A 25,621-nucleotide genomic window follows, 5' to 3' on the forward strand; every position below is an offset into this window, starting at 1 on the left:
TTTTGAAAGCGATTACATTTGTTCAAGTTCAATTTATTTCGTGGAACATGCATTTTGTTGTTATTTTGAGAGTGAACGCAATGTGCCGCTGTTGCCCAATGAGGAGAGGCCGCGTCTCCAACCGGATACGGATGTGCTGCCGCGTGGACCAATCATGTCGAGGTGTCGGCGTAAAGGGCGTGGTTATCCAAATAACACAAACATATTTTACTGTTGTATTTTATGATGTATTTTCGTAATTGGCTCTGCTAAAACACGCTACAAATTGTAGTTCTATTTCAAGTTTTTTATGTGGAGTGATGTGTTAAAAAGCGCCATGTTTCACTAGGGCGTAATTTTGCCGAGCGTTGTTTTCCTCACGGAACTTCATCACAGGCGGACCGTAAATACACTGCACGGCTAGTTACCTCCGACGGGAAGACCTGTTTAACTGCAGAATGACGTCCAAATGAGTTCGACTTCGTGTTTGGTGGATTAATAAACCATCGCAGTTATGGACTGGGGACGCCTGACTGGATTTAGCGGGCTCCTGTGCTCCTTGTCCCTGCTCTGTGTCATCCTGGACCTACAGCTGGACGGTAGGCGGTACATGTCGCCGTGTCAACCAGTTGGATTGTTTTAAAAGAACACCGCGTTACGTTCTAGGTGTCTTGGGTGCGACTCGAGGCGAGATTGAGCATCACTTGGAGATGGGCCGCAAACTTTTGGCAGCCGGTCAACTGGCTGAAGCCTTGTCCCATTACCACTCTGCTGTGGGTAAGTTCACCATAATAACCACCCATTCAAGTCCAAAGCAAGAGTCTTAGGGAAAATTTAGAAATGTGAACATTTAGAATCGTTTAAATCGACTGAGGAATGTTGACTTTGAGGTGAACTTGTTACATTTCAGCTGAAGCTAATGTGAAATGCTGTGCGATTGTTGGAGTGTCAAATGTGAGACTTGAAGTTGCAATATCTTGGTGTCCAGAGCTGGATTCAAAAAACTACCTGACATACTACAAACGAGCCGCCGTGTTCCTGGCCATGGGCAAGTCCCGATCGGCCCTCCCCGATCTGACCAGGGCCATTCAGCTCAAGCCCGACTTCCTCGCTGTAAGAAATAAAAACTTTCAAAGTCACACGTCCGCTCTCTTTGCTTCAAATTACTTCCTTCTCTTGTGTCCTGTGCTTTCTCAGGCCCGGCTGCAGAGGGGGAACATCCTTCTAAAACAAGGCAATGCACAAGAGGCCCGTGACGACTTCGAAGCAGTGGTGAACACAGCTAACTTCTTCCTCTTATAATACTGCAAGATTTTTCCTGGCTCAAATCTAAGCAGCGATTTTGCAATTTTGTTTTGTGTTCCGCAGCTCCGGCCGTCTCCAGAGCATGCAGACGCACGGGAGCAGCTGGTGAGAGCCGAAGACCTGGAGGAGCTACAGGAGGACGCCCGGGCGGAATACCACAGGGGCAACTACGGCGGCGCCGTCTCAGTGCTGGAGCGAGTTATTGAGGTACCCTAAAACGGAGTCCTGGATTTGGCTTCAGTGTTTGTTAGGCTAATTCGCCACCTCCCTGTTAGATCTCACCGTGGGATCCCGAGATGCGGGAACTTCGTGCCGACTGCTACCTTCGCACTGGGGACCCGCAGAAGGCCATCCAGGACCTGGCGCCCGCCACCCGGCTGCGCAGCGACAACCGCGCCGCTTTCCTCAAACTCAGCCTGTTGCATTACAACCTGGGAGAGCACCACGAGTCTCTTGAGTGAGTCGAGACCCCCCCCACCACGCTGCTCCCACTTCTGCCGTCCGACCCCCTCACACTCCTCTTGCTTTGTGCGCAGCCAAGTCCGAGAGTGTCTGAAGCTCGACCAGGACGACAAGGATTGCCTGATCCACTATAAACAAGTGAAGAAGCTCAGCAAGCAGCTGGACTCGGCCGAGGAGCTCGTCCAGGTGGAAAGGTGGGCTACGATGGATGGGGTGCGGGCTGCGCCGCCGTGCTCTCAACCTCTAGCTTTAATCGGGCCTTCCGCTAACCCTTAGGTACCGTGACGCCATTGAGAAGTACGAAGGCGTGATGAAGGCGGAGCCACATGTGCCGTACTACACCAACCTGGCCAAGGAGAGGATCTGCTTCTGTCTCGTCAAGGTGAGACACTGTCTTGCGATATGTTAAGGGCGACGTAGCTAATGATTTGAATTAGGAATGGGCGAGTATTGGTACGATTGGTATCGCGGCCATTTTATGATCAGGAATTAGAAAAAAATAGAAAATGGCCATTAACTCATTCGCTCCCAGCCATTTTCACAGAAGCAAACCCGTTTGCTCCCGGCTGTTTTACTGAATTTTGACTGATTTTGCAAGGCCCACAGAATATTGTGTTCTATTGCTATAAAAGCATGGAACCTATCAAAAGAAAGATTAAAGTCTCTTCTTTCATCAGGAAAAAAAGTATGTTTCTATCTGTTTTCGTTTTGCAGCAATTAGCATTAGAAGAGAGCTAAGTTTCATCAGTTTTCACAAATCTATTTAAAATTGTAAGTAATTGAGGTTTTTTTTTCTAGATGGCCCTGGTTGATCTCCTTTGCTCTGCTACCACCTGCTGGCCGGTTGTGTAATAACTACCATTTCTGCAACCGTTCTTTGCAGTTGAGAGGCTGCATCAAAGCCTTCTGTATGCTCTAGCATAAAAAACAAAACAAAAAAAACACGTATAAATACGTCTTTGGGACAGATTAAAAAACATTAACATAAAAAAAACTTATTTATATGTTATTGGGAGCAAATAAATTAATGTGCAATTTTAAGAAAAAATGCTATATTTGGATATATAGGTCTTTCTTTAAAATGATGTCTTTGGAAATTTTCTGTACCAAAAGTACTAGAGTACTCATCCTGGTATCTTGGAGTGACAACTGGACATTATGTAAATAAACAACATACAGATTGCACATGCACCATGAATATGCATGTGGCCATTTCCAGGCCAAGTCAACCATGGAGGCCATCGACGCGTGTTCGGAGGCGCACCAGAGGGACCCTCGCAACGCCAAGATCCTGCGCGACCGTGCCGAGGCCTTCATCCTCAACCAGGATTATGAGAAAGGTAGGCCCCGCCTCTTAAGTTTACAAGCTCCCCACCACACTGTGGCGCTGTCGTTAAGTCTGGTGTACCCCCACCAACGCAGCCGTGGAGGACTACCAGGAGGCGCAGGAGTTCGACGGCGACAACGACGACATCCGAGAAGGGCTTGAGCGAGCCCGGAAGCTGCTCAAGATCTCCCAAAAGAGAGATTACTACAAGATACTTGGAGTGAGCCGGTAGGGCTGAATGATTTTGAAACATAATTGCCATAATTGTCTCTTGCCATGTATTTTTTTTTTTTTTTTTACAAACACAAGTAATATCAGATTTATAGCTGTATTGATAATGTATTGTTCTTTAGCCTTGGGTCGTTGACTTTTTGAGTGCTCCGTTCAGGGCGGCCAACAAGCAGGAGATCATCAAGGCGTACAGGAAGTTGGCACAGCAGTGGCACCCTGACAACTTCCAGTCGGAGGCCGAGAAGAAGAAGGCGGAGAAGAAGTTCATCGACATCGCGTCGGCTAAGGAAGTCCTTACCGACCCAGGTCAGAAAACCTGTTACCAAAAAAAATAAAAAAAATCTGCATGTGATGTTCACGTCAGTTTTGACTTAAGTGTGAGCATACTAGCCTAAATAACACATTAGGTTTAGTAGAGTTAGATTCAGATGGCATAAGTTAGTTAAGTTTAGCTGAATTAGAAAAAGTTAATTTAAGCTATTTGTAGTAGTTTATTGTACTTTTTTTTTTTTTTTTTAACACTTAATGGATGAGCAGCCAGTTCAGACGTGGCTATTTGCGTAAGTAATTAAAATGTTAATTTTCCTCATATTTACAGAAATGAGGGAGAAGTTTGATGCAGGTGAGGATCCGTTGGATCCGGAGAACCAGCAGCAGCAGGGTGGCGGCGGACACGCCTGGCCTTTTCCCTTCAACCCCTTTGAGTCGGGAGGAAGCTTCCACTTCAAGTTCCAGTAGAGGACGACTTCATCACAGTGAGGACTTTTCGGTTTGAAGCAAAAGTGGCTGACAGACTGTAAAACTGCGAAGTTCACTTCGTTTGCCACTAGGAGGGTTTTTTTTTTTTCTTGTTTTTTAAACCATTTTTCTCAAGTGCATAAAGTCCAAAATGGACAACTGAATGCTAAGAGACAAGACAAGCGTTTACATTTTATCATTTCAAGATCTGCACTTTTATTTTCAAAAGCACCATTTTCTGAACAATGGATCTAAAACTGCAATTATTGCCAAGCCAAAAGTGTCTTAGGAATATGACTGACGCTTCAGAGTACAGTGAAATGCAGGATGCTCAGTAGATGTACTTGGAAAACTGCTAAGGTAGCAGTGTAACTTAATGCTTAAAAAAAACACTATTTACACTGTAATTTATGGAAGATAATGTTATTTATTAAGTTTGTTTTGATTGTGTTTCTTGCATTTTCTGTTGTAAAGCTGATGCAGAGCTCAACTGCATTAAAATGATCCAAAAAACAAAAATGTTACTGATGCGTGTTATGGATAAAAATCAAGTTGGTGCCCTGAACTCTTTGCCAACCAATCGCAGGGCAGTATAAAAGACCTGACAATTCTTCCTACTGAGATAACTGGAGTTTTTGACTCAGTGGATAAAGCTCCATGTACTAAACTTCTGGATTTTGACTTTGAGACTCCCTTTTTCTGGACACTCAGACACTTCACAATGGATACATTATTCATGGTATCACACATTCACACTCTGGTGCCAGTAAATTACGCAAATAGCCACAGCTGCCGTAGGGCAGGCTTACGGAAGCGTGGCTGCGAGTGTGTGCCTTCTACGGCCCCTCCCACCACCACCAAACATTCGCACCATCCATACACCAGTGAGAGTGGCACTGGAGGCAATGCTTGCCCACAGACATAACACGTGACTTGGAAACAGCAGGAATCGCAAAGGGGAGTCAGGACCTTCTGGTGGGACGACTGGCTCTCATAGATACAACACCATTATCATTAACAAAATATATAGTTCATCCACAATGTGTACACACGACATCAAAAAAAACAAAAGCACAAGTCCAATCTTAGTCAATTAATTTCCTAGTGGTTCATGCTGAAAGCTTGCGTGTCGTCCAGAATGTCCATTTCGGCCTCGATGGACACCACATGGTGACCCGGGATCATGGCCAGGCCCAGAACTCGGGGTTCCCCCTGGGAGAAAGTGTCTTAAAAGAAGATTAAAAAAAAAACATGAACATTAAACTGCTTGCCACCATTGCTTCTAGCATAGTTCCATGCTTACCTTTGGATTTAAGAAACTCCTGTGCCGACCCAAGGATTATGTTACAGTCTCGGTCCGTGCAGAGGAAAAGGCCCACCAAGGTCCGGCCGTCAGTCATACGGATCCTCATGTTCTTGTTCAAGAGGCTCTGGAGTTTTTGCCTCGCCTGGGATGGTAAGTCACGTTCCTGAATACAAAAAGTACTCTTTTTTTTTTTTTTTTTTTTTTTTTTTTTTTTTTTTTTTTTTTTCTCTTTTTTTTAACCAAACACTGCATTTAAGTACAGTTCAATTGTATGTAACTTTTAAATAAAACACACTAAAAATTGTATAACTTTTTCCATATTTTATTGCCTATTATGGTAATATTTATACTTGAGTTGTGCATTATTTTAGGTGGCACTTGGTTTAAAACGTGAGACTTGATTCACTTAGTATAAGGTTACTCGCGTTAAGTATGTTATGTATTATTTATGAAGTGAGTCTCCTTGACTAACTGTCTTAAAATTTACATTAACTAACATACGATCTGATGAACATTGACGCTAAAATGTTCGTTCATTCATTTGAATCTTCATTGATTCACCTGACCGCTAACTCGTTAGCGACAGATTTGCTAAATGCTCGAGTGTCTCTTTTCGGGAGGAAGACACACGTATTCGGATTTAATCGCCAAATTCTAAACTTAACAAAGATAAGAGCGTAAATGGTCATCCAAGTAAACATACATGAGTAGACGGTCCGTTTTCCTCGATTGTTGCCATTTGTGCATTCTTCTTCTGTGTTTCTGTGCCGGAAGCATTTGTCACACGGTCACTTGACCTTTAGCGACCCTTAGTGGACATTCTGCGCATTACAAAGTGGCTGTTCCTTAAGTTTCCCTTTCCGAAACACGTTTCTTTATTTTTATTTTAACTGTATAGTATTATTATTAACGACAAGATGTCACTCATTTTTTGATTGTACAACTCTGATGTACAAGCTACATTCGTAAAATTGTGAATATCTATCATTGTATTCCTTTCCTATACAATCCTTGTTTTTTTTCTTTCCTTTATTGCCTTTCCTCCTAATTTCTTCTATCATTTCTCACTTTCTTCTCTCCATCCTTGCACCCTCCTCCCTTGCTACGTGCCAGCATCTTTCCTTCTCTCCTTTCATTCACTCCATTCAGCTCTTTTCCTGTTGTCACACCATCCTTGTTTCACCTCTCGTTCCTTCATCCTTCCTTCTTTCCTTCCACCCATCCTTCTTAGCATCCTTAATCTTTTCTGTCATCTTTCATTCCTTCCTTTATTTACAACATTTCCTTCTTGCGGTTCTTCCTTCCACCTCCCTTATTCCTGCTATTCACCCGTCCCATCCCTCTTTTCACATGTGCTTTTTCTTTTTCCTTTCTTTCCCCCATCTTCTCTTTTCTTCTTTGCTTCCATCCTCACCTGACTCCTTCCCTTCCTTCCACCCAGGCCTTCTTCATACATTTCTCCCTTTTTTCCTCCTTTCTTCTTTCCATCAATCACCCCAGTCCTTCCAATATGCTCATTCCTTCCATTCCACCTCTTCTTCATTCAATCCACCTTCTTCTTCTTACTTTGATTCATTTATTTAATACATATTGCTCCCTTCCTTATGTCCTTCCTACCTTCAGTCCTTTCTTTTCTCTCCTCCTTTTGATCATCCCCTTCTTTCCTTCCCTCCTTCCTTCCTCCATTTTCCCAATTTAATCAAAAATCATTATTTTTCTTGTGCTAGTATTTTATCACCTCGCAATAAGCTATACCTGAATGCATTGCAAGATGGAATCTTTTTCTTTCTTTCTTTCTTTCTTTCTTTCTTTCTTTCTTTCTTTCTTTCTTTCTTTCTTTCTTTCTTTTTCTTTCTTTTAGCATGTTAGCATCCCCTCACTGACTTTCCCTCCTCACTACAAGCAGTTAATTTTTTAAGCAATACAATCTGATGTAAGTCTGGGCATGGCTGCGGCAGATTTTTTTTCTTTAGCCCCCCCCCCCTCTCTCTATCTCTCTCTCTCTCTCTCGCGACCCCCCCCCCCCCTCACACACACACAAATCATTTTTTTTTATACACTGGTGGGGGCCATGCTTGATAGATTTGCTCTGCAATGCAGAAAGTGACACCACAAGTCTAAGGATAAGAGGGTGAAGGGGTGGGGGACACAGTCCCAGTCAGGGAGGGGGACACACAAATAAGCAATAACAATGTGAGTCTCATGCACACCCCCTTTTTCCTGTAACAATGTGGAGCTTTTTGAGGAGGGTGGGGGTGCACATTGTGAAAAAAAAAGGGGGGGGGGGGGCTGAAATAATATAGTCAGCCATTTTTATGTAAGGGGATTTTTTTCTTATTGGGGGGTGTGTGTAGGAGGGGGGGTTGTTAAAAAATAAATATAAGAGGGCGGCCATCTTTGTTGCTCTCTGCCTAGTGTAAAATGCCCCCCCTCACTTTCCCCCCCGATTTGAATATTAAATAAACAGCACGATACAATTTTTTTTTTGTTTTTTTTTGTTGTTGTTGCGCACAAGGACGAGATCCCGATGAGAGGACTATCATGTCCTATCCTCCGCGGGCCTGTGAGGAAGACGAGGGCACGGCGTTTCATTCCGAGGGAGGAGATTTTGAGGAAGAAGACGACGGAGACGGCGACAGCGGAGACTTATTAGACGCGAGAAGCGACATCAACTCGCCCACGGCACTTCGGCAAACTGCAGCCGCGCCAGGTACGTGAAGGCGTCCCGGATGAAAACAACACTTTTAAACCGATGTTTGGACGCCTGGTCCTTGCAGCTGCATTGCAAATACTACACGCCTTCAAATGGAGGAAAAAGACGTTTTAAGCACCGTGATGCGCACTAAACACGCTCGGTCTGCTCGGGAAGTTTGTGTCCACGGCCAAAGTGTCATCTTCCTCACCCCCCACCCCACTCTGTGACACGCGTGTCACAGGAATGACAGCATTCCAGGACATTTTTCGTGATGCGTTCAAACGCATTCGGGTTAAATGGACACACAATTGTCTCCCATAACATAACGGGACTGCTGCTGCTTCATGGTTGACTTCCCAACATGTTTATTTATTTCACACTTATTTCCCTCAAGAGTCTAATTCTGATAGTTCTAGAAGTTTCTGGGGGGTGAAAGTGAAAGGCGGGCAAAGTCGCGGCTTTCTAATGTTTACAACAACAAAGATTCACTCGAATGAGCCAGACTCGAACCCGCCGCCGTGCCAGACTGATAAATGAGCTCCCACGGTGAGGTCCTTAACCCCCTCGCGACCCCACGGCCTGATTTCGAGCCCCCCGTTGCGTCGCGACGCTCCACCGGCGGGGCCTTCGAGTCCCCGAGATCGAGTGAACGCGGCGCCCGCCCCTCGGCGTGCCATTGGCGGCGTTCCCACGCGAATAGCCAGCGAGCTGGAAGAAGTGGCGGTAGACACAATCAACGCTTGTTATCAGACTTTTGTTTCGATTTAGCTTCATTACATTAGCCAGGGCTAGTTTGCAGGTTCTAGTGCCTTGCTTCAGGTTAGTTTGCTCCTTTTAGGAATATTCTAGCAAGCGTTTTTATCCGAAAAAAAATAAAACCTGCGTGACTCAGTCCTTAGGTGTTAATCTTATCAAGCCATATATGTGAACAACTGTATGTTTTCAGGCAGAACTGTGCAGTGGTTCGCATGTCTGGTTCAGGGTTCAAATATTGAGTTTTCTTCTGGCACTGCATTCCAAAAACATGGATGTTAGGTTCATTGGTGACCCAAAATTGTCCAGTCAATGACAAGCCCTATAGAAAATGGATGACCGTTGAAGATGTTCGCGTTTGTTGTGAGTCATTATTTAAAGTAGCTGCTACGGTTTCTAATGATTGCCTTTCTCCCCAGACGAAGAGGCAGACACATCTGACAGGGAGGTCCCGTGTAAAAAGAAAGGACGTCCGAAGAAAAAGAAGGACGCCAAGAAGAAGGACAAAGAGGGGAAACCCTTGAGGGTGAAAAAGCGCAAGAAGATTGTAGGCAACGTCGGACTGCGTCTCTTTTGACTGTGCTTGATCTCATCAACTGCTCCTCACCGCTTTATCATCTGCTCAGGACAGCGATGTAGAGCGGGACTCGGCGCGGGACAGGGACTTCGGTGACCACTCAGACAGTGTCGCCAGCGGCTATGGCTCTGGTGAGAAGAAGAAGAGGAAGAAACACAAAGAAAAGAAGGAGAAGAAAACCAAGAGGAAGAAAAAAGATGATGAGGACCGAGACAGCAGTCAAGAGGAGACCACAAGGGTAAAATAAAATGCACATATACAGTAACTATTATAGTATACAAGTACGTTCTGGTTTTGATGGTTGTACTAACCTGACCGCTGGTTGCTTCACAGCAGCCTGTGGAGCAGAAGACCTCAGCCCAGCTGGCAAAGGAATGGGGTCTGGAGGATGTTGATCATACCTTCACCGAGGAAGACTACAGAGAGCTTACCAACTACAAGGCCTTCAGTCAATTCATGAGGTATAAATCTTGAAAAACTACGACCCTGTGTCGGGTTTTTAGGCTCTCCTGACCACCTGCCACTAGTCCTGACAAATTCCAATTCCGATGTCTCTTTCTGGCAGGCCCATGATAGCGAAGAAGAACCCCAAGATTCCGATGTCCAAGATGATGACCATCTTGGGGGCCAAGTGGAGGGAGTTCAGTTTCAACAACCCCTTCAAAGGCAACGCCGCCGCGGTGGCCGCCGCTGCGGCCGCGGCCGCCATTGCTGTCGCCGAGCAGGTCTCCGCGGCGACCGCCTCGCCTGCGCCTGCGCCTGTGCCTACGCCGCCGCAGCCGCCACCCATCCGGAAGGCGAAGACGAAAGAAGGCAAAGGTCAGTCTCGGGTGCTGTTTTCCCCATGTTCTCATCGACATAAAATAAATGTGTTTTAAAAGTTAGATATAATGCTGAGTTGGTTGCGCAGGCCCAGGTTACAAAAAGCGCAGTAAAAGTCCTCGAGTCCCGGACAAGAAAAAGGCCTTGGCTGCAGCCAAGGCGAAAAAGATGGCGCCCATTCGTCTCAAACTTTCCCCGGTGTGCGCGAAGAGAAAGAAGAGCTGCTCCGTGAGTACGAGTGTGATATCCGCGCAGGTGACGGCTGCGGGTGGGCTAACCTCGCTTGTCTCCGTCAGAGCGATGACGTGGACGAGGACGAATCGGAGCAGGAAGACTCCAGCGTCCACAGCTCCTCGGTTCGCTCCGACAGCTCCGGTCGCGTCAAGAAGAACAAGCGCGGGCGGCCGGCCAAGAAGAAGAAGAAAAGTAAGCGTGACTTGCCCGCTAGCGGGATTGGAATGCCTTTTTCATTTGCGGAACCTTCCAAGTCCCAGGTGATGAGGAGGGCGACGGCTACGAGACGGACCACCAGGACTACTGCGAGGTGTGCCAGCAGGGCGGCGAGATCATCCTCTGCGACACGTGCCCGCGAGCATACCACCTGGTGTGCCTGGAGCCAGAGCTGGAAAAGGCTCCTGAGGGCAAGTGGAGTTGCCCTCACTGTGTGAGTCCGACACATTTGGAGTAGGGCCCGACCGATATGGATTTTTTTTTTGTTTTTAGGCAGATGATGTTTCTGATATTTGGCAGGAAAAAAAATCTATGCTTGTCATTAACCTCCTCTCCATCCCTCCTGAACATTTACTGTTTCATGAGAAAGTAAGATTATATCGGCGTGTAAAACTCCAGATGATTATTATTATTGTTATTATTAAGAACAGTGATAACTTCATCGCCGAAAAATTGTCATCACAATTTTTTTTCAGACGAAAATAAAATGAAAACTAAAATAGAAGCTATTCATTGTGACGGTGACGTACCAACAATTTTGTCCACGTCGAATGTTAAAAGGAATTATCGCTAACACTTAAATAGGAATGATTTTAGAAGCAAAGAATCGTGTGAATAGTTGTTCAACTAAAGAAAAAAAACTTTCTAATAATAGCATGAAAATGGAGCCCAGAAGAGAGGTGGACATAACATGTAACCTGACCTTTAACCTTTGCGTGTTAAATTACAGTTCCAAATAGGTGTAGTATAAAGAACAATTTTAGTCGACAGAATTTAGTTGACTAAAATTGCTCTTTATTTTCGTTTACTAAATTCGGATTAAAACTAAAATACTTCCGCTCCCTTCCCCACAAGGAAAAAGAAGGAATCCAGTGGGAAGCAAAAGACGACGACTTTGAGGACTTCGAGGAGGACGTGGAGGAGAGAACCTTGTCGGAGGTCGGGGCGGGGGTGGAGGAGGACGACGACCACATGGAGTTCTGCCGGGTGTGTAAAGACGGAGGTGAACTGTTGTGCTGTGACACCTGCACATCCTCCTACCACATCCACTGTCTAAACCCTCCACTGCCAGAGATCCCCAATGGAGAGTGGTTGTGTCCACGATGCACGGTTAGTTCCTCCGACGCTCGCCGGCTTCCACGCATGCTGGTCACGTCATGCGCTTCCTGTCTGTTATTAATTCGTTCATTTCAAATGAATTCATCGCCCAGCCTACTGTCTGTTATTCCTTTACGTCTCTTCCGGATGCACGTTTCATCCATTCCCTCGTTGTGTTCCACCTCTAGTGCCCGCCCATCAAAGGACGCGTGCAAAAGATCCTCCATTGGCGATGGGGGGAGCCCCCGCCTCCGGTTCCCGTCCCAGCGCCGGACGCACCAAACGCGCTTCTCGCTCCGGATGCGCCGCCGCCGCCACCGCCCATGAAAGGCCGAGCCGAGCGGGAGTTCTTTGTCAAACTGGTGGGACAGTCCTACTGGCACTGCACGTGGATCACTGAGCTGCAGGTGAAATGAAAAAGTGCCAAAAAAACAAAAAAATCAATTGCAGTATAACATTTGACTAAAATCTATTTTTTGACCCTCCAGTTGGAGATCTTCCACTCGGTGATGTACCGAAACTACCAGAGGAAGACGGACATGGACGAGCCGCCCGGTTTGGACTACGGCTCCGGCGGCGAGGACGAGGGCGGGGCGGGAAAAAGCGAGAAGCGGCGCGCGAAAGACCAGGAGTACGCCGTCATGGAAGACAAGTACTACAAATACGGCATCAAGCCCGAGTGGATGATGATCCATCGCATCATCAACCACAGGTAAAGAGTGCCAAGATTTCGTTGCTTCCCTACTTTCAACATTCATCTATCCTTCCTTCTGACTTTCCATACTTCCAATTTCACTCTTCTTATATCCTTTTATATTTTTATATCCTTGTTATCCTGTTCTTCCTTCCTTCCTTCCTTCCTTCCATACCATCTTTGTTTCCATTGTTATTTTCCCACCCTCCTTTGCTTTCATACCTTTCCTTCTTACACATCCTTTCTTCCTTCCATCCTTTCATGCCATCCTTGTTTCTCTTCCTTAAAACTCTTTGACTGCCAGGCGTTATAAAAACAAAACAAAAAAATCCACAGTGCCAGCCGCTTTTGAGCATTTTAACTCATCTTTCAAGGCAAAAAGAATATTGTTTGCCTTTATTACATACACAATGTGGCTACTCAATGAAAGATCGCATTCCATTCATTGGAATTTTACTAATCATCATGAAACGTCTTTGGCAGTCAAAGAGTTAATTTTTCCACCCTGCCTTTCTTCCTTTTCATACATCCTTGTTTTGCTCCTTCCATTCTTGTTTCGTTCCTTTTGGGATGCACCAATTCTGCTTTTTTTCCCTATAGTACTTAAAGGGACTCATTGAGTCATTTTCAGCAGTAAAAAGTTCATATTTTGTCTATAATTAATGTGGTAACTTGACGTCAACTATGTTTTTTTGTTGTTGTTTTTAATCAAGGGGCAGTGCAACATGTAAGTGCACCGCTGCCTGGTCAAGAAGTTGTGGAATCAAAAACACTCACTAACTATGGTCAGCAGATGGCAGCATTGCATCTCTTTTCAATGGGCTGTAGTGTATGAAATTACAATGAAACATGACGAAATCTGATGAAATAGTACGTTTTCAAGGATGATGTGAATGATCAAAGCCTTTGTCATATTAAAGGTTTTTTTTATAATGTGTGGCAGTAAAAGAGTTAAAAAGTAATTTTTCTACTTGCTGTCGACTGATGAGGACATCACCTATGCTGAGGAAGTAGGTAACGACCAATCATGGCTGATTTACTGACCAACCCCAGAAAACTGGTAAGCCATGATTGGCCATTGCCTACTTTCCCAGCACAGGTGATGTCATCATCAGTCGACAGCAAGTAGAAAAAATACTTTTTAAAGGTATTCATTGTACATGAAAAATAATGACGTTATCAAATTCATTCTGGACAAAATATTAACTTTTCACTGCTGAAATTTGTTCAATGAGTCAAGTATCCCTTTAACAAGTATTTAAATTTGAGCCTCTGCTATGTAGTGATACTTGATGATGTCATTCTGTCTTGCAATTGTGATGAAAATGTATTTAATCCCAAACTCAATTTTGGCTTAAAAAAGTTCTGAGCGGAGTTCATCATCCATTTTGAATGGCCTAATTTTTAGTTGTCACACCAAGTGGTATCTGTGACGTTTCTCCAAGTATGACTACACATTTACAGCGTGAGCACTTTGTACATAAGCTTTGCAACTTGCATACATTGCCTGAGGGCTGTATTAGACTAATTTAGTCAGGATGACCACATGATGTCATGCTGTCTGCCAGTGTGGATAAGAAAGGGATGTACCACTACCTGGTGAAGTGGAGAGACCTGACCTATGACCAGTGCACCTGGGAGCGAGACAACATGGACATCCCCGACTTTGTCATCTACAAGGCCAACTACTGGAGACACAGGTACGACCTTTGTCTCCTTCCGGCGATTCAACTCGCTTCCAAACTTTTCCCCAATGTTTACATAGGGACGCCATCACGAAGGATGACCCTGACAAACCCCGGCGGATGAGGAGCAAGAGTCAGGAGGGCGAAGACGAGCCTTCTCCGGCCTCACCGGTCACTGATGTGAGCTCGTCAGATAACCAGGGATACCATGTGTTTAATTTTTTCTTTTTTCTTTAAATCTTCTTGTCATTTGCAGCCGACGATTAAATACGAGGAGCAACCCGACTTTGTGACGTCGACGGGTGGCACCCTGCACTTGTATCAGATGGAAGGTCTCAACTGGCTTCGGTTTTCATGGGCTCAAGGCACCGACACCATCCTGGCAGACGAGATGGGCCTGGGCAAGACCATCCAGACCATCGTCTTTCTCTATTCGCTCTTTAAAGAGGTAACTGCCGTCCAGCAGCGCCATGCAATATTTTGTTCACGCCCTTTTTTGTATTAAGTTGTAGTTTTCTGAGGAAAAAAAAAACCTATATTAAAAGTATTAAAATTTCTTTCTTTCAATAGAAAGGTCACTAAAAGGAGTCACAATAAGATATTTAGGTTGTATTTTACAATGGCTCACAATACAGTACTATGAGAATTAAGTTGTGGTTTTTCAGACAACAAGGTATATTATGAGAATGAAGTCATATTTTCTGATTAAAAAAAATAAATAAAAAAAAATAAAATTTTATTTTTTGAGTAAAAAAAAAATTGACAATATTCAATAAAATCAAGTATGTATATATATATATATATATATATATATATATATATATATATTTATTTATTTTTTTTAAGAAAAGAAGTTACAGTATTACAGAACAAAATTCTGTATTTATTTTGACAAAAAAAAAAAAAACAAGGCTACTAATATTAAGATAATTATGTTGCAGTTTAAAAAAAAGTAGTTTTTTTTTTTTTTTTTTATTGGTTGGTGGTGAAAAAATCATAATATTATGAATATAATTAATTAAATATTTTTATGATGGGAGAAAAACAATTTTGTAAGAATTTATTTATTTGTTTATTATTATTATTTTTTTTAGTAAAACATTTCACAATACTCAATAAAATAAATAAAAAAGAAAAAAGAAAAGAAAAAAAGAAATCCCAATATTACAAGAATTATGTCGTCTTGGCCCCGAAAAAAATAAAAAATAAATAAATCTGAATTTAGGCCTTATTTTGCCAAAACATTTTGATATTATGAGCATTCACCCATATTTTTCTCAAGGAAACACACCCACATTTTTACATGATTTTGATTTTATTTTTTAAGCAAACAGAATATTTTTAGAAAATCAAGTTGTATGCTTGTTTTTTGTTTTTGTTTTTAAGAAAAAAGTCCCAATATTATAAGAATTGTGTCTTCTTTCCACCTCCACAAAAATCACAACAGAATCAAGTTCTGAGAAGAGAAGTTTCTATTATCTAAAGCAATGTGTACCCGTAAATGCTATAAGAGAGTAAAGTCATAATTTTTTAAAGACAAATGTTGCAATCTCACGAATGTTAAGAATTTTTTTTCTGACTTTTTGTTTCCCTTTGTCTCTTTCAGGGTCACACTAAAGGTCCCTTCCTGGTGAGCGCTCCGCTCTCCACCATCATCAACTGGGAACGAGAGTTTGAGATGTGGGCGCCGGACTTCTACGTGATCACCTACACCGGTGACAAGGACAGCCGAGCCATCATCCGGGAGAACGAATTCTCCTTCGACGACCCGCCTGTGAAGGGCAGCAAGAAGGCCTTCAAGATGAGGGTGAGACGGGTTCCTGCGGGACGCTTGCCCAGCACATGCGCAAATGACAAAATATGTTTTTGTTTTTTTTCTCTCATTCAGAGAGAGACTCCAATAAAGTTCCACGTGCTGCTGACCTCCTACGAGCTGGTGACCATCGACCAGACGGCGCTGAAGTCCATTGACTGGGCCTGCTTGGTGGTGGACGAGGCTCACCGCCTTAAAAATAATCAGTCCAAGGTAAGATAGCAAGACCAATTAAACCAGTGGTGTCAAAGTTCGAGGGCCTGAGTCCTGCATGTTTTAAAGGTTTCCCCACATTCAACACAGCTGATTCGAATTTAAGCTAATCAGCAAGCTCTGCATGAGCCTGATAATTATCCTGATCATTGAATCAGGTGAGTTGGGGTAGAGATACATTTAAAACATGCAGGACTCAGGGCCTCGAGGACCAGATCTTGACACATGTGAATTAAACGGTTTATAATTGCTAATGTATGCCATGAGATGTCAGCAAAGTTCTATTTTTTGTCTAAGTGAAGGTAATTTGCTCACCCCAACATAGTTTCCTGTTTCTACGATGACAAGAGGGTGGCAAAGTAATTTTTTAAAATGGTTTTGGCCTGAAGTCAGTCACGGCGAATTGGGAAAGGTTCCTAAAAAAATGAAGTCTGAAAAAATGAATTTGAAAATGGCGAAAAGCTATTGTGAAAGAAAAAAAAAAGTCTTTATCCAACGAGAGCTAAGTCGTATTAATTTAAATTAAGTGTTTTTTGTTTTCTTTAATCAAATTCTGTAGACACTTGTATCTTTATGAGAAAAATTACATTATTCCGTTTTTTTTCTGAGAACAAATTCAAAGTCAAATTCCTTCTGTATCCATTTAGTAGAGGAATTAGAAGGTTTTTTTTTGTTTTTTTACAAAAAAGTCATACAATTATGGCATTTTTTTCACATTTCCAATTTTTTTGAGAAATTTTGCAATATTATGAAATTAAAGTAATGTTTTTTTTCCTCCAAAAGGGAATTTGGAAAATTATAAGTCCTTGTAATATGACACCTTTCATTATAGATAACGTTACCTTCATCCATTAAAACTAGAACTAAAGAAAAATTGTTTTTGTAAAAAAATAAAAAATAAAAATCAACTTTATTCCTGTAATAATGCACTTTTTTGGTCTTTAAAACAGGAGGGACGTCAGATTTATTTGATTCTATAAACACCTTGTGGTCAACTCTGACAGCAAGCTCTTAAATGTAATTGAAGTCCTGAGTTATGCTTGCATACCCTCTGGTGGCCACGGCATGTTAAAACACACAATTGCTTTGCAGTTTTTCCGCCGCCTCAACGACTACAAGATCGACCACAAGCTGCTGCTGACAGGAACGCCGCTACAGAACAACCTGGAGGAGCTTTTCCACCTGCTCAATTTCCTCACGCCCAACCGCTTCAAGTAAGATACACGCACGCAAGTGCTCTACTTATTGTTGTGTGAGGATAAATTTTATTGTTTAAAAAAAAAAAAAGGAGGAGATTAAAGTCTTAGTTTCTTTTAAGAAAGCCACAATATTATGTGAATAAAGTTGGATTTTTTTCAGAGAAAAAAATGCAATACTGAGTGATAAGTCGTATTTTTCAAAGAAGTTACAATATTACAAGTATCAAGAATGAAGTAGTATGCTATCAAGAATTTTTTTTCATTACGAGAACTTTTTTTTCCTGAAAATGGAAAAAAAGGTTGTTGTATTACGATAATTCAGCCAAAAGGTTACGATACTGTATTATGAGAAAAAAGAAAAAGATTTGTGAGGACTGTTCTATATTTTTATTTTTTTCAAGAAAAAAAAAAAGTCACTATGTAATAAGGATGTAACGTCACAATACGATATTATCATGATGTGATGCTCATGATACGATAATTATCACGATATTGTGGGGAGGTTGGCAATATTTAAAAAAGGTCATAATATTGTAAAAAAAAAAGAGCTCATACTAAAATTATTATTATTATTATTATTATTATGTTTTATTATCATGTTATGTTGTTAATGCACACACACATTGAGTTCCTCCGCATATTGACTCGGTTCACACGCATATTACGTTCCCCTTCGTCTGACAATTAGTGTAGATTTTAAACGTAGAAGGGCCAAAACATCCCTAATGAAAATTAAATTGCACTATAAAACAAGTCACCAGAGGGTGCTATAACTGCACAAATGGAAATCAAGTTATATTTTCCTCAGGAAAAAGTTGCTACACTATGATAATTTATTTTATTGACCAATTATTTATATTTAATTGGGTATGTACGTATGTTGTGTCCTTGCGTAGCAATCTGGACGGCTTCCTGGAGGAGTTTGCCGACATTTCCAAGGAGGACCAGATCAAGAAGCTGCACGATCTGCTGGGGCCTCACATGCTGCGGCGGCTCAAGGCCGACGTCTTCAAGAACATGCCCGCCAAGACCGAGCTGATCGTGCGGGTGGAACTCAGCCCCATGCAGAAGTACGAAACGCAAAATCTCATCCACCTTGCTTTCTTTTTTTTTTTTTTTGTTAGCTTTGTTGACGCAAATGTCAAACAAGAAAAAATGTGGGATGAGGATTTTCACATGGAAATAGAGACAATAATCTGTTTCAGCCCCCCCCAAAAAAAACACTTAACAATTGCTAGCGTCGGGCCAAAACCTCATAAACCACAATTTCATATTTTTACACAAAACTATACTACTGGTCATGCCACACGCGTGGATATGATTTTTATTGGGGTCTCCTGAAAAGTCACGATTTTGGTGGTACAAGGTTTCGACTTGATACCAACGATAAAGAATTTTACATTTTGTACATCATATTAATTGAATGGACATTGTGCTGCTACTTCTGGTTTGCATGCCTTGGCCACCAGGGAGCAACATAATACATAAAAATTACATAGATTTGATGACACCAATTAAGCTGTAATATGTCAAATACATGCAGTTTGACAGTAAAAATCAAAGATTTCTGTTGTATTTTCCCGAGAAAGTCACAACATTATGAGAGTTATCACTGTTTGTTTGTTTTATTATGTGATATTTGTAGGTGGCTTTCAAAGTAAAAGGTCCCAAATCTTTTGAGAATTAAGTTTGTATAAGAAAAGAAAGATATTTTTTTTTTAATTCGCTATATTACCATAAATTACATCATATTTTTTGTTTTACTAGAATTTAGTGGCATTTTCTAAGGAAGCTAGTTGCAATACTATGAGAATTAAACTGTATTATTTAGAGAAAAAGGATAATACTGTACAAGAGATACTTTACTTATTTAGCCATTTTTGGCAGTCAAACATTAATATTTTGCCTATAATAAATTTGATATTTTCATTATTTTTCATGTACAATTAGTACCTTTAAAAATATATTTTGCAACTTGCTGTCGGCTGAAAATGACATCACAAGGGCTTAGGTAACCAATCACAGCTCAGCTTGTGAATGTCACATGACCAAACCTAGAAAACAGGTGAGCTGTGATTGGTTACCCGAGCCTTTGTGATGTCATTTTCAGTCAACAGCAAGTTGCAAAATGTGTTTTTAAAGGTACTAATTTACATGAAAAATAATTCAAGTATCAAAGAAGAATTGTTCAACATCTGCCAAACTGTCAGTTGCTGTTGGTGGTTTGCTAGTTTTTGGACACGAACAAACTGAAAGGGTTGTAAAATCCAACAAAGCCCTGAAACTTAATTCTCTGTCTTTTGTTTCATCTTTAAACACAGAAAATACTACAAGCTGATTCTTACCAAGAACTTTGAGGCTCTGAACTCAAAAGGCGGGGGTAACCAGGTCTCCCTGCTCAACATCATGATGGACCTGAAGAAGTGCTGCAACCATCCCTACCTCTTCCCCGTCGCCTCCATGGTGAGAAAACCCCTCATGTGGTGTTCACCGCCTTGGAAAAAAAAATGCTACAGCGCCGCTTTCGTTCCAGGAGGCCCAGAAAACTCCCAACGGCGCTTACGAGGGTTCCGCCCTCACCAAGGCTTCCGGGAAGCTGACGCTGCTGCAAAAGATGCTGCGGAAATTGAAAGAGCAGGGACACAGAGTGCTGGTCTTCTCTCAGGTATTGTAACCAGGCGGCTGTGCTTTCCCGTTGGTGACTCTTATGGTGACGTTCACGTCTTTTCAGATGACTAAAATGCTGGACTTGCTGGAAGACTTCCTGGATTACGAAGGTTATAAGTATGAAAGGATCGACGGCGGAATCACCGGAGCGCTAAGGCAGGAAGCCATTGACCGCTTCAACGGTGAGTAGAAATCATTTTTTAAAAAAAACAACAACAATCACAACAATTTTCACAGAAGCAATCACCTTCACTCCCAACTGTTTTACTGGATTTTGACTGATTTTGCAAGGCCATAGATGCTATAGATTTTGTGTTCTATTGCTATAAAAACATGGAACCTACCAAAAGAAAGTTTAGTCTCTTCTTTCATCAGGAAAGAAAAGTATATTTCTATCTGTCCATTTTGCAGCAATTAGCATTTGACTATAGCTAAATTTCATCATTATTCACAAACCTAATTAGAATTGTGATTATTTGAGCTATTTTTCAAGATGGCCCCTGGTTGATGTCCTTTTCTCTGCTGCCACCTGCTGGCCATTTGTGTAATAACTACCATTTCTTCAACCGTTCTTTGCCGTTGAGAGGCTGCATTTATACGTTTTATACGTATGCTGTAGCATAAAAAAACATATAAATACCTTGTCGGGACACTTAAAAATTTAAAATAGAACGTATTTATACGTTTTTGGGAGCAAATTAGTTAATATTCCAAGAATTATTACGTTTTTGCTTTTTTATTTTGTGAAAAAGGAACTACGTTCTTATCCTGAAAATATCGCAATACTAAGAGATTTGTTTTTTTTAAGTTACATTATCACTGCAATTAAGTTTTTTTTTCTTCATAAAAAGTTGAATTATTACAAGAATTTGTGCTTATTTTTTTATTTTTTATGTTTTTTAAAAGAAAAAAAAGAATTCATGCTTAATTTTGTCAACAAACCTGATATTTGACTTTTTTTTGTTTTTTTTGTTTGTTTTTAAAAATCAGCAAAACATTTGTACATTTTATTGCAGATTAAAAAACATATTTTAACACATTTCAGCATTAGACAAAGATAAAGACTGGGAAAAAGAAATCAGCCAATTTGTGCCAGTCTTTCTTGCTGTTGCAAGGTTAAACAAACACTAAAGGTAAAGGATTGTAAAACAGTCTAATGGTCTTTATTTTTATAAGCGGGAAAAAAAAAGACCAAAAAAATAAGTTATTAATTACTGTAAAATCCCGTAAATAGTACACACTCGTGTATAATAGACTCCCACCCCTTTGATATTTAAAAATACAATTTTTTTCAACTTTCTTTCTGTAATTAAAAAAAAAAAAACATTTTTGTTTTCAGTCAAGCCCTAATGGTATTTGGTACTGTGTTTTTCTATTTGCAGCTCCTGGTGCTTGTCAGTTTTGTTTCCTGCTCTCCACCCGGGCCGGCGGTTTGGGCATCAACTTGGCCACAGCGGACACCGTCGTCATCTTCGACTCGGACTGGAACCCTCACAACGACATTCAGGTAGCTGCGCGCCGGCTGCGATTCGTTTTTGTCCGTTTGCTCTTTTCCAAAGTGTTTGTTGTCCGCCCTTCAGGCCTTCAGTCGAGCTCACCGCATCGGACAGGCCAACAAGGTGATGATCTACCGCTTTGTGACACGAGCCAGTGTGGAGGAGCGCATCACGCAAGTGGCCAAGAGGAAGATGATGCTGACCCATCTGGTGGTCCGGCCTGGCCTGGGGTCCAAAGCCGGCTCCATGTCCAAGCAGGAACTGGACGACATCCTCAAATTTGGAACCGAGGAGCTGTTCAAAGATGAAGGAGAAGGTGACTGAACACAGCTTGATTGTGTGAGATGGGTTTTGATTAGGCAAGTTGGATTTAAAAAAAAATTAATAATAATAAAAAAATAAAAAAATATATATATATATATTTTTTTTTAAAGCTACAAGCATTAAGTCATTTTTTTTAAGAGATAGTCAAAATGTTACTAAAATATAGTTGTATTTAAAAAAAAAAAAAAAAAAAGGTGCAAGGTTACAATTAATGTTTTTGAGAAAAAAAGTTGCAATGTTAGAAGAATTAAGTTGCATTTTTTTTTTAAGAAATAACTATGAGAAGTCATATTTTCAAGAGGTGGTCTCAATATTACGAGAATTAATTAGATTTGTATAGAGAAAAATCGAATTAAATTATAATTTTTTGAGGGGAAAAAAAGATTAAATATGGTCAGAAAATGTGCTGTATTTCAATAAGTTGTGTATGATATTTTTCACAATTAAAAAAAAGTCAGAAGAGAAAAAGCATATTAAAAATAATGAAATTGCATTTTTTTTTTTTTTTACCAGAATTCTGTTGAATTTCTTTTAATAAAGTAAAAAGTTGAAATATTGCAAGAAATTTGTTGTTTTTCTGAGAAAAAAGGTGCAGTATTGTTTGCTTTAAGTCTTATTTTTTGGTACGAAGCTTGAGTGTTATGAGAATCAAATTGTATTCATTCTTAAAAAATAATAAAAAATAAAATAATAATTAAAAAACAAAAACCTCAATATTACTACAATTAAGCCTTAGAGATTTGTTGGAGAAAAAAAGTTACCATTTTACTAGAATTAAATTGTATTTTTTTTTTCTTGAACATACTCATTATTTTGACTCAGAATCAGTTGTTCTTTTTCATATAATAGTTGTAATATTATTAGAATTTTTTTTTTTTTTAAAGAAAAAAAGGAGTGGCGATAATCCCAAAGTTAATTGAAAAAAGTTGTATTTTTTTATAGGGGAAAAAAAAATTCTTTTTGTGAAACAAGTTGCAGTATTAGAATTCAGTTTTTATTTTATTGTTTTTAGTGAAAAGTCACGATATCACTAAATCATTTTTTTAAGAAAAAAGACAGTATCACAAAAAAAAAAAAAATCAAGAAAAAGTAACATTACTGCAAAGGCCTTGTTTAGAAAAAAAAAGTTGCAATATTACAAGAATTAAGTTATGGGTTGTTAAATGTAGAATTTTGACATTTTTCATCGTCCTCGACAGGTATGAAGAATTCCTCAGGGGATAAAGTTGAGGACGAGGGCAACGTGATCCACTACGACAGCACGGCCATCGAGAGGCTGCTTGACCGAAGCCAGGACGCCACAGACGACTCGGACGTCCAGAACATGAACGAGTACCTCAGCTCCTTCAAAGTGGCCCAGTACATGGTCCGAGAGGAGGACAAGGTAAAAGACGAAGGAAAGAATTTTTTTTTTTTTTTTTTCCAGGTTTTTTTTTTTTTTTTTCTATTTCACTTCCAGCTTTACCTTTTTTGGACTGTTGCTGGGAACGGGGGGGGAAAAAAATGTTGGCAGCTCTGCTACATTCATCTTGGTTTACGCCAAAAAGCAGTGAAATAATGAGCCGAGAGAAGCAAAATAGCGCTGCAGATAACTGGGGCGATAACTCACGCTCGCATTTCTCATCGGAGCTGTATAAATATATTGACGGCCGCTGCTTTAATCCGCTCCTTGCGAGGAAACATCTGCATTTCAGCATGGAGCTTGAACACATTAGCTATGGGGGCAAAGAGCTTGTTAATGGAGCGCAGATATGCGTGATCATGGCTTCCCTTCTCTTTGTAGCCTCCTTCACACTGCCTGTGATACTTATTTTCAATTTTTTTTTTCGCTTGACAAATATTAAAAAATCTATATTTAAATTTTTTTTTAACGCTCACAACTATAACTAAAATAAAACGAAACGTTTAACAAAATAAAAAATAACAAAAAAATAGCAAGCAGCTTTAACAAAATTCCAAAGCATATCATAACAAATAGCTAATCCCAACATATTACAACCATGCTTTGTATTTCTTCTTTTGTCGCTTCAGATCGACGAGATTGAGCGAGAGATTATCAAGCAGGAGGAGAACGTGGATCCCGACTACTGGGAGAAGCTGTTGCGGCACCACTACGAGCAGCAGCAAGAGGACCTGGCCAGCAAACTGGGCAAAGGCAAGCGGAATCGCAAGCCTGTCAACTACAACGATGCTGCGCAGGAAGATCAGGGTATGTCCAGATATACATTATTTATATTTTTCTGTGTGTGTGTGTCCCCCTCCTGGAAGCGTCTGCATCACATTTGTCATTTCAGAATGGCACGCCGACATTTCTGACAACCAGTCCGAGTACTCGGTGGGCTCCGAGGAGGAGGACGAAGACTTTGATGACCGTCCAGAAGGTAAGTCAGAAATTCACCTACAATAAAACTCTGCTTATATCTCTGGTGATATATTCCATTCCCACCCATGATAGGTAACATAGAGAGACTATATACCGGTATATAAAAAAAAAAAAGATTTAATAGCTTCACCCATCCCACATGCTTTCAATATATTTCAACTAATTAAAATACTTAAAGAGATACTTTACTTATTTAGCCATTTTTGGCAGTCAAACATTAATATTTTGCCTATGATAAATTTGATATTTTCATAATTTTTCATGTACAATTAGTATCTTTAAAAACACATTTTGCAACTTGCTGTCGACTGAAAATGACATCACAAGGGCTAATGTAACCAATCACAGCTCAGCTTGTGAATGTCACATGATCAAACCTAGAAAACAGGTGAGCTGTGATTGGTTACCTGAGCCCTTGTGATGTCATTTTCAGTCGATAGTAAGTTGCAAAATGTGTTTTTAAAGGTACTAATTGTACGTGAAAAATAATGAAAGTATCAAATTGTAGACAAAATATTAACTTTTTAATGCTATAATGGGCTAAATAAGTGAAGTATCCCTTTAACGTTTTACTAGTTATATATATATTAGTACTTTTAAATGTGCTCCTTAGTTCTCACTTTCTACCTAGTACAGTTCTTTTCACTGTTTATTAGTCCTAGTTGAAGTTAACTGTAAAACTGACACTTAAGAAAAAAGAGAATTAAATATTTTATAATTAAACATGAAAATGTTCCGCCACAAAATATCATTTTGACTTACAAAATCCTGCTAGCTTGAAGCTAACATATGTGAAACATTGTAGGCTACAGTAAATTAGCATAGATTAGGTTACTGTAAACCTTTTAAACAAGTGCTACTTTCATACACATGGAGCAACAAAACATAACAGAAGTAAATTAATCATGGTAGGCTATATTTAAAAACCAAAAAGTCCATATTTGTTGAGCAAGCTACTTTTTAAATGTAGCAAGCTAAGCTACAAGCTATTCTACATTGAATATAGCTTACCTAAACCAAGCTACAAAAACAAAGCTAACTAAACTATTATAAAATGTATTTGTTTTTTTTTTCTGTTGCTTTTCCCTATCTATTTGTTGAATATCTCACTCATTCAAAATGTTTTCTTTCATTTTGCACAAGATGGCGCCAAAACCTTGATAGTCGTACTGCTGACAAGGAAGTACAATATTTCCCCTCTGTATTGCTGTTTATCGTTTGCTCCCCCGTTACTGTGAATTTTGTAGTGGAATCTATCTGTCTGTTGCGGAAATTGCTACTATATCATGGAAAGCTGTCTTACTTTTCCCCAGTTAGTTTTAATGTGTTTTTTTGTTGTACTTGTGTTACATGTACAGTTAAAAAAAAAAAAAAAATCAAATCATCCTTCATTTCATTCAATCA

The 25,621-nt window shown here is 40.5% G+C and overlaps 3 protein-coding genes across 7 annotated transcripts in view; 2 read left to right on the top strand and 1 right to left on the bottom strand.

Moving 5' to 3' along the window:
• The first annotated feature begins 217 nt into the window (after nucleotides 1-217).
• Nucleotides 218-4,561, top strand: dnajc3b (DnaJ (Hsp40) homolog, subfamily C, member 3b). The gene is made up of 12 exons (XM_077498856.1): nucleotides 218-578; nucleotides 646-756; nucleotides 968-1,092; nucleotides 1,177-1,251; nucleotides 1,348-1,491; nucleotides 1,560-1,741; nucleotides 1,821-1,940; nucleotides 2,023-2,128; nucleotides 2,966-3,086; nucleotides 3,169-3,301; nucleotides 3,462-3,610; nucleotides 3,903-4,561. Exons 1-12 carry the CDS (start codon nucleotides 494-496, stop codon nucleotides 4,040-4,042), a joined length of 1,491 nt encoding a protein of 496 aa, XP_077354982.1. The 5' UTR covers nucleotides 218-493; the 3' UTR covers nucleotides 4,043-4,561.
• On the bottom strand, nucleotides 4,450-6,188 carry naa38 (N-alpha-acetyltransferase 38, NatC auxiliary subunit). The gene is made up of 3 exons (XM_077498858.1): nucleotides 6,052-6,188; nucleotides 5,346-5,511; nucleotides 4,450-5,268 (listed from the first exon to the last, which is right to left on the bottom strand). Exons 1-3 carry the CDS (start codon nucleotides 6,085-6,087, stop codon nucleotides 5,144-5,146), a joined length of 327 nt encoding a protein of 108 aa, XP_077354984.1. The 5' UTR covers nucleotides 6,088-6,188; the 3' UTR covers nucleotides 4,450-5,143.
• Nucleotides 6,189-7,777: 1,589 nt separating this feature from the next.
• Nucleotides 7,778-25,621, top strand: part of chd3 (chromodomain helicase DNA binding protein 3) — a 33,196-nt gene continuing 15,352 nt past the window's right edge. Inside the window, exons 1-26 of one of the 5 annotated variants that reach the window (XM_077498854.1) lie at nucleotides 7,778-8,058; nucleotides 9,216-9,343; nucleotides 9,423-9,611; nucleotides 9,707-9,834; nucleotides 9,939-10,192; nucleotides 10,284-10,423; nucleotides 10,492-10,621; nucleotides 10,684-10,859; nucleotides 11,501-11,755; nucleotides 11,932-12,150; nucleotides 12,232-12,455; nucleotides 14,006-14,137; nucleotides 14,203-14,302; nucleotides 14,379-14,570; nucleotides 15,729-15,929; nucleotides 16,011-16,148; nucleotides 17,241-17,362; nucleotides 18,244-18,417; nucleotides 19,669-19,810; nucleotides 19,881-20,012; nucleotides 20,079-20,196; nucleotides 21,397-21,521; nucleotides 21,595-21,826; nucleotides 23,034-23,218; nucleotides 23,866-24,043; nucleotides 24,129-24,215. In XM_077498854.1, the coding sequence (XP_077354980.1) occupies nucleotides 7,890-8,058; nucleotides 9,216-9,343; nucleotides 9,423-9,611; nucleotides 9,707-9,834; nucleotides 9,939-10,192; nucleotides 10,284-10,423; nucleotides 10,492-10,621; nucleotides 10,684-10,859; nucleotides 11,501-11,755; nucleotides 11,932-12,150; nucleotides 12,232-12,455; nucleotides 14,006-14,137; nucleotides 14,203-14,302; nucleotides 14,379-14,570; nucleotides 15,729-15,929; nucleotides 16,011-16,148; nucleotides 17,241-17,362; nucleotides 18,244-18,417; nucleotides 19,669-19,810; nucleotides 19,881-20,012; nucleotides 20,079-20,196; nucleotides 21,397-21,521; nucleotides 21,595-21,826; nucleotides 23,034-23,218; nucleotides 23,866-24,043; nucleotides 24,129-24,215 (4,270 nt within the window). In that variant the 5' untranslated portion in view covers nucleotides 7,778-7,889. Of the gene's footprint in view, nucleotides 8,059-8,411; nucleotides 8,590-9,215; nucleotides 9,344-9,422; nucleotides 9,612-9,706; nucleotides 9,835-9,938; nucleotides 10,193-10,283; nucleotides 10,424-10,491; nucleotides 10,622-10,683; nucleotides 10,860-11,500; nucleotides 11,756-11,931; nucleotides 12,151-12,231; nucleotides 12,456-14,005; nucleotides 14,138-14,202; nucleotides 14,303-14,378; nucleotides 14,571-15,728; nucleotides 15,930-16,010; nucleotides 16,149-17,240; nucleotides 17,363-18,243; nucleotides 18,418-19,668; nucleotides 19,811-19,880; nucleotides 20,013-20,078; nucleotides 20,197-21,396; nucleotides 21,522-21,594; nucleotides 21,827-23,033; nucleotides 23,219-23,865; nucleotides 24,044-24,128; nucleotides 24,216-25,621 lie in introns of those variants that run through there. The other 4 variants (XM_077498852.1, XM_077498851.1, XM_077498855.1 and 1 more) reach the window with 4 other exon arrangements.

The sequence above is a fragment of the Festucalex cinctus genome, chromosome 16 (assembly GCF_051991245.1).
Source record: "Festucalex cinctus isolate MCC-2025b chromosome 16, RoL_Fcin_1.0, whole genome shotgun sequence".
Lineage (NCBI taxonomy): Eukaryota > Metazoa > Chordata > Actinopteri > Syngnathiformes > Syngnathidae > Festucalex > Festucalex cinctus.